The sequence below is a fragment of the Salvelinus fontinalis genome, chromosome 21 (assembly GCF_029448725.1).
Source record: "Salvelinus fontinalis isolate EN_2023a chromosome 21, ASM2944872v1, whole genome shotgun sequence".
NCBI classification, from domain to species: domain Eukaryota; kingdom Metazoa; phylum Chordata; class Actinopteri; order Salmoniformes; family Salmonidae; genus Salvelinus; species Salvelinus fontinalis.
In genome coordinates this window covers 44,240,197-44,252,799 of record NC_074685.1, presented here as the reverse complement: position 1 = coordinate 44,252,799, position 12,603 = coordinate 44,240,197, and the positions used below count along the sequence as shown (strand labels likewise).

General features: G+C 42.4%; 1 protein-coding gene across 2 annotated transcripts; it reads right to left on the bottom strand.

Annotated features, from left to right (window-relative positions):
- Nucleotides 1-4,175: 4,175 nt before the first annotated feature.
- LOC129819162 (SUN domain-containing protein 1-like) lies at nt 4,176-11,300 on the bottom strand. 2 transcript variants are annotated; one of them, XM_055875722.1, is made up of 10 exons: nt 10,544-11,300; nt 10,353-10,438; nt 9,833-10,078; nt 9,444-9,515; nt 8,708-8,808; nt 8,437-8,490; nt 8,297-8,350; nt 7,994-8,067; nt 7,501-7,841; nt 7,325-7,412 (listed from the first exon to the last, which is right to left on the bottom strand). In XM_055875722.1, exons 1-9 carry the CDS (start codon nt 10,648-10,650, stop codon nt 7,634-7,636), a joined length of 1,002 nt encoding a protein of 333 aa, XP_055731697.1. In that variant the 5' UTR covers nt 10,651-11,300; the 3' UTR covers nt 7,325-7,412; nt 7,501-7,633. The 2 variants fall into 2 exon arrangements, with proteins under 2 accessions (XP_055731698.1, XP_055731697.1); XM_055875723.1 differs by lacking the exons at nt 7,994-8,067; nt 8,297-8,350; nt 8,437-8,490; ... (3 more) ...; nt 10,353-10,438; nt 10,544-11,300 and adding exons at nt 4,176-4,331; nt 4,547-4,717; nt 7,093-7,208 and having other exon boundaries at nt 7,501-7,612.
- Between the last annotated feature and the right edge of the window lie 1,303 nt (nt 11,301-12,603).

Here is a 12,603-nt window from a genome sequence, read left to right as displayed (position 1 = left end):
TGATGATGTAAAGAGTATTTGCTGGTCTGTGGTGTGTAATGAGCAGCAACCAGACGCTGCACTTGACACATTTATGAAATTGCTTATTCCAGTTACTAATAAACATGCACCCATTAAGAAAATGACTGTAAAAACAGTTTAATCCCCTTGGATTGATGAGGAATTGAAAAATGGTATGGTTGAGAAGGATGAGGCATAAGGTATGGCAAATAGATCTGGCAGCCCAACTGATTTGCAAACATACTACAAATTAAGAAATCATGTGACTTAACTAAATAAAAATAAACTATACTATGAAACAAAGATAAATGATATAAAGAATAATAGTAAAAAGCTTTGGGGCACCTTAAATGAAATTTGGGGGGGGAAGCCAACTCGCCTCCATCATTCATTGAATCAGAAGCTCATTCATCACAAAGCCAACTGATATTACCGTCTACTTTAATGACTTTTTCATTGGCAAGATAAGCAAACTTAGGGATGACATGCCAGAAACAAATGCTTACACTACACATCCAAGTATATCGGACCAAATTATGAAAGAAAATAATTGTACTTTTGAATTCCATCAAGTCAGCGTGGAAGAGGTGAAAAAATTATTGTTGTCTATCAACAATGACAATCCACCAGGGTCTGACAATATGGATGGAAAATTACTGAGGATAATAGCAGACTCTATTGCCACATCTTCAAATTAAGCCTACTAGAAAGTGTGTGCCCTCAGGCCTGGAGGGAAGCTAAAATCATTCCGCTACCTAAGAATAGTAAAGCGCCCTTTTTTTTATACCTTTATTTAACTAAGCAAGTCAGTTAAAAACAATTTATTATTTTCAATTACAGCCTAGGAACAGTGGGTTGTTCAGGGGCAGGATGACAGATTTTTTAACCTTGTCAGCTCAGGGATTCGATCTTGCAACCTTGCAGTTACTAGTCCAACGCTCTAAACACTAGGCTACCTGCCACCCCTGGCTCAAATTGCCAACCAATCAGCCTGTTACCAACCCTTAGTAAACTCAGGAAAAAATTGTGTTTGACCAGATACAATGCTATTTTACAGTAAACAAACAGACAACAGACTCAACACTATACACGTCAGCTACTACAGAGACTGAAATTACTGCTACACTTAACAAAAAGCTGTAGTTAGTTTCAGAATGGGTGGCAAGGAAACCTCAACTAAATCTTGTAATAAATAATGTGGAAATTAGTCACAGGACCTTGCTCAAACTGCTTGGAGTAACTTTGGATTGTAAACTGTCATGTTCAAATCATATTGATACAACAGTAGATAAGATAGGGAGAAGTATGTTCATAATAAAGCATGGCTCTACCCTCTTAACAGCACTATCAAAAAGGCAGGTCCTACAAGCCCTAGTTTTGTTGCACCTGGACTACTACACACTACAGTCGTGTGGTCAGGTGCCACGGCTGGCCCTTGAATGTACACAGAGAGCTAACATTAATAATATGCATGTCAATCTCTCCTGGCTCAAAGTGGAGGAGAGATTGATTTCATCACTACTTGTATTTGTGAGAGGTATTGACATGCTGAATGCACTTTATGTCTGTTTGAACTACTGGCACACAGTTCGGACACCCATGCATACCCCACAAAACATTAAACAAGAAGTCTCTTCACAGTCCCCAAGTCCAGAACAGACTATGGGAGGCACACAGTACTACATAGAGCCATGACTACATGGAACTCTATTCCACATCAACTAACTGATGCAAGTAGTAAAATTTGATTTAAAAAACAGATAAAAAACATCTTATGGAACAGCGGGGACTGTGAAGCAACACAAACATAGGCACAGACACATGCATACACACACACACACGATAACATACGCAGTATACACACAAACACATGGATTTAGTACTGTAGATATGTGGTTGTGGTGGAATAGGGGCCTGAGGGCACACAGTGTGTTGTGAAATCTGTGAATGTATTGTAATGTTTTAAAATTGTATAAACTGCCTTAATTTTGCTGGACCGCAGGAAGAGTAGCTGCTGCCTTGGCAGCTAATGGGGATCCATAATAAATACAAATTGAGTTTTTATAAGGTTTTTGGATAAATGCTGAAAATATGGTCTGTGGTAAACACAGGCTTAGAAGATCTTATATGTTTTGTTCTATGAGATAAAGATTATCAGCCAACGTCACTTTTTCAGAATTTTTCAGAATTGATGTAATAAACAAAAGGCAAGTTTTCATAATTCATAAAGGTAATTTTAACTGACTGATATCTCATAGGACAAAACATATAAGAGCTCATAAGCCTGTGTTAACCTCAGACCTTATATTCAGCATTTATCCCAAAACCCTATTCTTTTCCCATTCATTTTCCCCCTTAGGGATGACTGAAGGAGCATGAGGTAAATAACTTCCGTTTTTTATGACTACAAGCTGGTGAGCTCTATTGGCAATGCCCCCACATTTTTTTTGAAAATCCTACCCAAGGTACAAAACACAACCATGTTTTTTCACATCTCTAATGTCTCCCATTTATGAAATGTATGGTCGTGTAAAAATATTGTTTTATTGCCTTTCAAAGTATGTTGCATTATGGGGATAACTGCATGAACTTCACAAAAACCATGTGATCAAAAGGTCCAATGTAAACACATATTTACTGTTTTTGAGGGTAAGATATGGGGGCTGGAGACATGTTTATTTTGACAATCCAAATAACTTTTTTTAACAACAGCAACACTGCCATGTTGCGTGGAGCCTTGCTGTGGAGCGTGAAGCCTTACTATTGTAAAGTGGCTGTCCCACTGGATGTCATAAGGTGAATGCACCAATTTGTAAGTCGCTCTGGATAAGAGCGTCTGCTAAATGACTTAAATGTAATGTAAATGTCTGTAGGGAAACCACAACCATGGAGACAGATAGGGCACTCATCTTTGTATCTGTGCCATTATAGCACCTGTTACAGCATGGCCAGGGCCATTGAGGGAATCTCCATTTTGAAGTAGTCAATTTTCTTCTTCACTATTGTCTGATCCCTCCAACAGGGTCACCAGGAGGGATCAGCCAATGAAGATGAATGTCCCACCCAGTTGACTACATTAAAATGGTGGAAGCCCTCAGTGACTCCGCCTAGGCTAATACGGCCTTTTGGCCACTAAAGGCCTCTTTCCCTATGACCACAACACTGTCTGATTTTCGTATGTCGCAGACACACTTCCTCCGAATTCACTCGTTGACTTGTCTACAGTCAGCTGCGTTAGCCTTACTGCTCGAACGCACCCAAAGAGTGCAGAATATTGCCTGGCTGGATGGGAATATTGCCTGGCCGCCCTACATGCACAAACAGCAAAACGATATCTTGATGCATTGTGGAAATATCAACCTGTTAATACAGAAACAACCAGCGGAAATATTAACGAATGTAGACTTCAATTTTTGGTAGCCGATTTAAATAACCATCTCATCAACAAGCGTTGACTATTTGATTCAGCTGTGTAGTGCTAGGGCAAAAACCAAAACGTGGAACCAGACCCCCCAAGTTTTAGAAATCCTACTGTATTATAATTGGCTAAGGAAAACAAAGGATCCAGCCCCAGAAACAGAAAAGTGATGTTTTTATCTCAGTCAAAAGGTTATCGACCCTTGGGAACACCCTGGATTTTTCTCCAAATCCAATATGGCTGCCATAATACCATTTGATGGGGGTTTAATCACCTGTAAATATGAGTTTTGCAAATAAGATACATCTTTTAGAATTGTGTACTATACTTATGACATTTAGAACTATTCTGGTGTAATTCAAATCTATTGGGAATCCAATATGGCCACCATCATTACACTCAGTTCCAACTTGTGACCAAACCCATACAAACACTGCCTAATAGAGATTTTATTTAGATGCAAAATATATGCTCCAGTATGAAAATAAAAATTCTGGGGTTGAGATGGATAGCCGATCCCCCTCAAAAGACAGACATCTTGCCGTGAACCCGGAAGCGGTACACACAGGTGTAGTCCTGGTGACCCCAGTTGCTGAGGACATGGAGCTCCACATACAGATACACTGCGGTAGGGTTCTGAGGGGGGGGGGGGGGGGGGGGGGGGGGGGGGGGAGAGAGCGAGAGAGGTCCAAGCATATTTCATTTTGAGATAAGTCTTATTCAACCCATTGTTTTGTATACACATTAGGCCCAAAAAGGTATAATCTACCCATCTCATTAGCCTGCATCTTTATCTCTAATAGTTTGTCAGCATTTGACTCACAGGCAATTCAAACGTCTGTAGGGGATCTCCAGCCTGGTCATATGTAAACATTCCGAGCAGTGATCCCTCTTCGCCAACAGTAGACATGCCCTACACAGAAAGAGAGTGTGAAGAAGTGAGAGGGAGTCAATTAAATGGAATTCAACATAGCACTAAAACATCCCTGTGCAAATCGTCCCACTGTAAATTCTGTGGTACAAAAAAAGGAAATAGTCTCAGAGTAGGAGTGCTGATCAGGGAAGGAAAGAGCCACATCCTACTCAGAGACTTTGTGAATACAGGCCCTGGGGTCAGAGGTGACTCACGTAGACGGCAAAGTCCTTGGGGGCGCTGTCGATGCGCCCATTAGGGGAGACGGTAGTGGAGATGTGCTCCAGAGAGACGTGGGTCACGTGGATGGGGTGAGACAGGGCGATGGTTAGAGTGCCCTGGGCCCCAGGAAACGGCCAACACTTGCCAGGCAGCACCTTCTGGCCCTGAGGGGATGAAAGATGATCGGTCTTTAACCCTCTAGAGCAATGTTTCCCAACCCTGGTCCTCCGGTACCCCCAACCCTGGTCCTCCGGTACCCCCAACCCTGGTCCTCCGGTACCCCCAACCCTGGTCCTCCGGTACCCCCAACCCTGGTCCTCCGGTACCCCCAACAGTACACCGTTTCATTATTGCCCTGGACAAAACACCTCATTCAACTCATTGAAGACTTGATGATTAGTTGAATCAGGTCTGCTTGTGCAGGGTTACAAGATATAAAAATAAAAACATTTACATATGGAATTTTTTTAAGATGGTCATACCAAGGATCATTTAGCTATTTGATTTTTATTTTCAAAACAAAATATAAAACAATTATTTGGTGAAACATTGAATTTGGCATTACTGATATTAGCCCATAGAAATACATTGTATACCAGATTCACTACACGGAACAGACAGTCCCCCCCCAAAAAATCTAAAGGAAGTTTCTTAACTTTATTAACCATAAAAATGGTTTTGGTCCCCCTTTGATGCTATAACAGCCTCCACTCTTCTGGGAAGGCTTTCCACTAGAAGTTGGAACATTGCTGCGGGGACGTGTTCCATTCAGCCACAAGAACATCAGCGAGGTCGGGCACCGAAGTTAGGCGATTAGGCCTGGCTCGCAGTCAGCGTTCCAACTCATCCCAAAGGTGTTCGATGGGGTTGAGGTCAAGGCTCTGTGCAGGCCAGCCAAGTTCTTCCACACCAAATCGACCAAAAATGTCTGCATGGATCTCGCTTTGTGCACGAGGGCATTGTCATGCTGAAAAGAGCCTTCCCCAAACTGATGCCACAAAGTCAGAAGCACAGAATTGTCTAGAACGTCATTGTATGCTGTAGCGTTAAGATTCCCCTTCACTGGAACTAAGGGGCCTAGCCCGAACCACAAAAAACAGCCCCAGACCATTATTCCTCCTCCACCAAACTTCAGTTGGCACTATGCATTGTGGCAGGTAGTATTCTACTGGCACCCGCCAAACCTAGATTAGGCCATTGGACTGACAGATAGTGAAGCGTGATTAATTACTCTAAAGAACTCGTTTCCACTGCTCCAGAGTCCCATGGTGGTGAGTTTTACACCACTACAGCCAACGCTTGGCATTGCGCATGGTGATCTTAGGCTTGTGTGCGGCTGCTCGGCCATTGAAGCCCATTTCATGAAGCTCTCGACAAACAGTTCTTCCAGAGGCAGTTTGGACCTCGGTACACGCTTCAGCACTTGGCGGTCCCGTTCTGTGAGTTTGTGTGGCCTAACACTTCGCGGTTGAGCCGTTGTTGCGCCAAGATGTTTCCACTTCACAATAACAGCACTTATAGTTGACCGGGGAAGCTCTAGCAGTGCAGAATTTTGACTTACCTACTTGTTGGAAAGGTGGCATCCCATGACAGTCCCATGACAGTCACTGAGCTCTTCAGTCAGGCCATTCTACTGCCAATGTTTGTCTATGGAGATTGCACGGCGGTGTACTCAATTTTATACACCCGTCAGCAACGTGTGTGGCTGAAATAGCAGAATCCACTAATTTGAAGGTGTGTCCACATTTTTGTATACCCTACCGTTCAAAAGTTGGGGGTCACTTATAAAATGTCCTTGTTTATGAAAGCACATTTTTCATCCATTAAAATAAAATGGATCAGAAATACAGTGTGACATTGTTAATGTTGTAAATGACTATTGTAGCTGGAAATGGCTGATTTTTAATGGAATATCTACATAGGCGTACAGAGGCCCATTATCAGCAACCATCACTCCTGTGTTACAATGGCACGTTGTGTTAGTTTATCATTTTAAAAGGCAAATTGATAATTAGAAAACCCTTTTGCAATTATGTTAGCACAGCTGAAAACTGTTGTTCTAATGAAAGAAGCAATAAAACTGTCCTTCTTTAGACTAGTTGAGTATCTGGAGCATCAGCATTTGTGGATTCGATTACATGCTCAAGTCCCATGACGCTTGTGGGGGACGTAGAGCAAAACAGAGACCACCATTGTGTTCGTGAGAGTCTCATCATAATATTTTGTAGGCCAAACCATTACAGACGTTTTTGTGAGAAGACCGGTTTTCGGAGTCTCATGGTCTGACAAACATCACTCTAGCTCTACCACTTTTCAGAGAGATCAGTGGATGTGGTGGATTGAGATACAACCCATACAAAAAAACAGATCAAGGTAAAACAGACGGATGTTGATGGGGATTTTTGTTAGACTTCTGCAGGCAGACAAAATTGTAGGACAAGAGTTAACCTGTATTTAAACATGGTGGTCACGATGACAGACTTCAGAAAGAGAGATATAGGTACCTGGATGACACCGAGGGAGAGAGAGAGGTACCAACCTGGATGACAGTCCGGGGGGTCTCTGCAGGATACCACAGGGGAATCCCCAGGAAGCTCACGCAGGCCGAACGGGTCTGATACGTCTCAGAGCATCTGCTGGTTACAATACTGCCACCTACACACACAAACACAATACTGTAGTCTATACAGCATCCTGTATATACACGTGCTGGGAATATTTCTGTGACAGATACAAAAAATATGCTGAAGTACAGTGATGATGTCACAAACCTTGAGACTCCAAGGCAAAGTCAGGCAGTCGGTCCGCCAATGGACGACTGCAATCCTTTATCAACTGTTTCACGTCACATCTCTCATTCTGTGAGACACAATCACACATGGTCAAGTTTAAAAACGCATCACATCTTCTGTTTATTTTACCAGAAAATAAATTAAAATCAACCCACCTGGGCCAGTCGGTCATTCAGCAATTTCTCCATGGCCACTTTAAAAGCAGGTGTCATGTGTATGTTTTCTGGTGTGGGAGCAGGATGGTTTTGAATGGAGGTCACCTGTTGCTGCAGCTAGAGAACACACAGATCACACACATTTGGAGAAGTGTGTGTTTGTGTGTGTATGCACATGTGCCTGCGTGTACATGTGTGTTACCATATCACTGATGTCCTCCAGGGCTCTAACCCGCTGTGTGGTAATGGATTGTTCCTCTTGGAAATCAGACATCTTGCTGCTGAGCTCGGCAGCGTCCTGGGCCAGACGCTCTCCGGCAGTAGAGACAGAAATAGAGACACTACAATAGAATGAAACAAAAGAAATGTATTTTCTACTTTGGGAGAATAAGAGATTCGTCTTCTAGAATACAACATCACTTTTGTCTTGTTTTTTTTAATGGGCTAGGAGCTAGGGACTAAATGGGTTGTTTCAAGACTGGTCCACACTCACCTGTTCACTTTCCCTCTGACGTTGTTAATCTCGCTCCTTATTCTCCTCATGTCTATATTCAGTCTTTGTACCATCTGCTGGTGGACACAACGTTTATTCAATTGAATGTGTTTGTTCATTCCAGAAGGGCAATTATTGACACCACTTCTCAAATGACAAACTGGCAATACTACACAAAAAAAATAGAAAATAATCCCTGGTACTTCCACTCTCTCATCCGAAAGTAAGAATCAGACAAAATACATAGCTAGACCTGTGTTATCTTGGTATGTCGTTACAAAGGGATAGATGGAGTATTCTCACCTGGGAAATGCCTTGGTGCTGGGGTGCTTTCTGTTTAAGGATCTCAATCTCTCTCTACAAGACAAGCACAGGTCAGATAAATGAATATGTCCAAACATTTTGTGCATTCTCTCCACCCAGCACCCCTCTCTGTTTTGTACCTGGATGGTGTCCATTTTGTTTTTGAGAGCTGAATCCATGATAGGAGTTCCATACTGTAGAAAGAGTTTTAACTAGTCAACAAGAGTGTTGCCCAAGCATAGCTTCATTGCAGCATTCACCCAATCAAAAGATAGACAACAGTCTGTACCGAATGGCACTCTATTCCCTATGTAGCGCACTTCCTTTGACCAGAGTCCACATAAGTGGGGCACTATATAGAGCGCCATGTGAGACGTCATCAGAAGACAGATGAAAAACAAGAGGTCCTACCGTAGCCTTTGGAGTCAGGTCGAGTGGAGAGTCAGGTTGAGTCGGGCGGTTCATTGTAAGGTTGAGGTTCATGGTGGGGAACACGATCGGAAAGACAAATACTGCAGGGAAGACATTGTGGTACAGGTCACACAGAGGACAGATGCATAGGAGGATATTTAGACGTGTGAACATGACGTCTAATGAACAAAAAGATCATCAAGGACAACAACCACCCGAGCCACTGCCTGTTCACCCCACTACCATCCAGAAGGCGAGGTCAGTACAGGTGCATCAAAGCTGGGACCGAGAGACTGAAAAATAGCTTGTATCTCAAGGCCATCAGACTGTTAAACAGTTGTCACTAACACAGAGAGGCTGCTGCCTACATACAGACTAGAAATCATTGGCCACTTTAATAAATAGATCACTAGTCACTTTAATAAAGTTTACATATCTTGCATTACTCATCCCATATGTATATACTGTATTTTTATAAAATTTATTACATCTTGCCTATGCTGCTTGGCCATCGCGCATCCATATATTTATATGTATATATTCTTATTCCATCCCTTTGATTAGATTTGTATGTATTAGGTAGTTGTGGAATTGTTAAATTGCTTGTTACATATTACTGCACTGCCGGAAGTAGAAGCACAAGCATTTCGCTACACTCCCAATAACATCTGCTAACCATGTGTATGTGACCAATAAAATGTGATTTAATTTGATTTTAATGTGACATCACACTCACGGAAGGTCAGGAGAACAGGCAGGAGGAAGATGACAAACCAGGATGGCAAACCAGTCGGGAAACATGACCAGCCTACAGGGACACAGAGCCAAAGATAATGTTAATGCTAACAAACAAGGCAAAAGCAAAATGACAAGCTAACGCTGAGCTAATGCACACAAACCAGCGACAAGACTTGAGATTAGCTAATGCTAATAAACTACAAGCAGAGACACACACACTTAAATTAAAAAAGCCCTTACAGTAAATGTAAAATTGGAGACACACTGATGCTAAGCTAATGCTAACAAACAAGCTTTTTTTCTTCCTTTTCTTATTTTTACAAGCATATAGAGACATGCAAATGCCAAGCTAATGTTGTCTCTCATAGACAGACACACTGAACTCACTGCAGCTAGCGCTGGCCCTAGTGCCTATCCCGCTGGACAGTCTCCTGGTGGAGCATGTCTTGGCCCTCAGTGGCTCCTCAGAATCAGAGCAGTAGCCAGAGCTGTCAATTCTGGTGAAGCCAATGCTGGAGGAGCTCATGCTGGGCTGCAGGGCCACAGAGGCAGCGGGGGTCACAGGAACAGGGGCCACAGTAGGAGACAGGAAGGTCTGCCTTCTCTGGACGGCCCTTACAGTTGGCACCATGCCTGACAGAGGGGGAGAGGGAGGGAGAGAACAAGATGGAGAGGAAAAAGGGTGAGGGAGAGAGAACTTAAAGAATACATTACATATTACTGCATAGTATTTCTAATCTACAAAAGTGTCTAACCCAGGCTAGGGACTAGGGACTTATCCTGTGCTGTCACAACTCATATGATCATTGTCATGGAGTTGGCAAGACAGAACAAGGGACTAGAGGCTAGATAGGGTTTATCAATCTGGACAACACCTAGCGCAGGCAGGAAGTGATGTTAGCAATACCAATTAATTCATCGCCGTTGATTGGCTGATTTGGATTTTGGATTCCCCTATGGCCCACAGTTCTCATTTTCCTCTTGTTGAATACCCTGAGAAAGAGAGAGAGAGAGACACACATACATTTTGATTTGATACACACACAGTTAAGTGCACTAAGCATCATAGCACACACAGTGATACTCTCACTCACACACCTGGGCAGAGGGCTTTCCTTGTAGGAGACAATTGAGCCAGAGGATTCATCGTCAGAGGACTGGTCATAGTACCCTCCATTAAGAAGCCTTGCACTTCTTCTAGACATGACTGTGAGAAAAATAAAGAGATTGATTGATTTCAAATGCCAGGCCTAAACTAAACCCACCTTTGGTCAGTGTTGTCATGGACAACTTCATCTTACTTAAAGCACAAAACTGGACAACAGTGTCAACCTGTGGCAAACATTGGGTCCTACAGCAATTTCTCTTCTGATTCATTGATTGAGTATTCATCGTGGAAACTTTTCTCGCATTTTTTAGTTTAAATCAGCATAGAATGACAAGTTTACGCGTCGAATAACCCCGACTAAAACCGGGCTTTTTGAATCAAATGTTGCCTTCTACTTACCCGAGTCTTGTTGGCCAATTCATACAGTAATTATTGCAATCTTCAAACTCAGATGTAGCAGCAGAAAGTGTAACTTTGCTAATGAGCCAGTGTGTGGAAAACACTGGAATTTACAGCGCGTTTAGAATGTTGCGTCTATGGAACCCTAGAAATAGAATGGGGGACGCCGTTTACGTCATAATCAGCGCTCCTCGCCAAATGTATTTTGATTGACAGCTTTCATCACGTGCATCGGTCTCCAAAATCCATTCGATTATTTCCTTCCCTAATAAAAAAAAATCAATCAATAAATATCGCCACTTTGCTCTTATTTCTTGTATGTCTGAATATTTCACACACGACGGTGACATTTAGCCACCATATAACATATGAAAGCATCACAAACCATGATAAAAACATTTATTTACAGGAAATTAAGTATAAAACTGCAACACTTTCTCTGTCTCAGCAAAATGTGTAGAGATTAGCTCAGGGATTCTTGAAAGTTGGGCAAATCCTTGTCTGACGGGGAAATCAGATGTTGTTGCATTATTTGTGTATGTCATGTGTATTCTAGCTACTAGCATGTATACCCTCACTATCTACCGGGCCTGTATATTGTTTGTAAGCCTATACTCATGGTTATTATTTTCTCCTATCTTTCCATAGAACCACTTTTAGACTCTCACTTTCTGTGGGCAGTCAGTACTCAAGGAGTTTGGTGTGGTGAACGCATCATCTGAATAACTCTGTTCTGAATACATCAAGACCCATCCCACCTATCACTATAGACCACCCATCCTTGTTTGCTTTCCATGTGCCATGTATTTTTCAGTTGTGCTGTGATGTTTTACAACATTTTCCAGACCTGTTCTTGCCGGACAGACCTGCGGTGGCTGAATCCTATCCATTAGCACCTAAGAGCTCTCATCACTGCCTGTTCTATACTGAACAAACATATTAACGCAACATGCAACAATTTCAAAGATTTTATTGAGTTACAGTTCATATAAGGAAATTAGTCAATTGAAATAAATGCATTAAGCCCTAATCGATGGATTTCACATGACTGGGAATACAGATACCTTAAAATAAAAAGTAGGGGCATGGATCAGAAAACCAGTCAGTATCAAGTGTGACCATTTGCCTCATGCAGCATGACTCATCTTCGCATAAAGTTGATCAGGCTGTTGATTGTGGCCTCACTGTCAGAAAAATTATATATTTTGAATTCAGGCTGTAACAACAAAATGTGGAATAAGTCAAGGGGTATGAATACTTTGTGAAGGCACTGTGGATCTCCATCCATACCCCCAACTTACAAATATCTGTGTGTCCTGCAGCTCAGCTAGGATGTCCGACCACCAGTTGAAAGTTACAGAGCTCCTCCTCATCTAGGAAGGCCTCCCTGATACTGCCTGATCCAAGACCTCTCCACCCCTGGCGACAATGCTTTAGTAGTGGCTCCATCCCTCACTATGAAGTGCTGGTGTGACCAGCTGACTTCCTCTGCAAAAACGATCCTGGTGTTTGGCTACAGAGAAGCAATGTAAACTGCTCTTTACTACCTCTTCTGGCTGAGGCCTAGAGCTGGATGAGTTCCATTTCCCATCACAAAAGTGTTCTTAACAGAAGTCCACCGGCACATTTAGATAATCAGTCACTAGATAGT

Coding starts and splice junctions, on each gene's coding strand:
- LOC129819162 (XM_055875722.1), bottom strand. CDS start 10,650: ATGTCTAGAAGAAGTGCAAGGCTTCTTAATGGAGGGTACTATGACCAG. Junction 8,068..8,296: donor AGCACCAAGGCATTTCCCAG/GTGAGAATACTC, acceptor GTCCACCAGCAG/ATGGTACAAAGACTGAATAT. Junction 7,842..7,993: donor GTCAGAGGGAAAGTGAACAG/GTGAGTGTGGAC, acceptor ATTCTATTGTAG/TGTCTCTATTTCTGTCTCTA.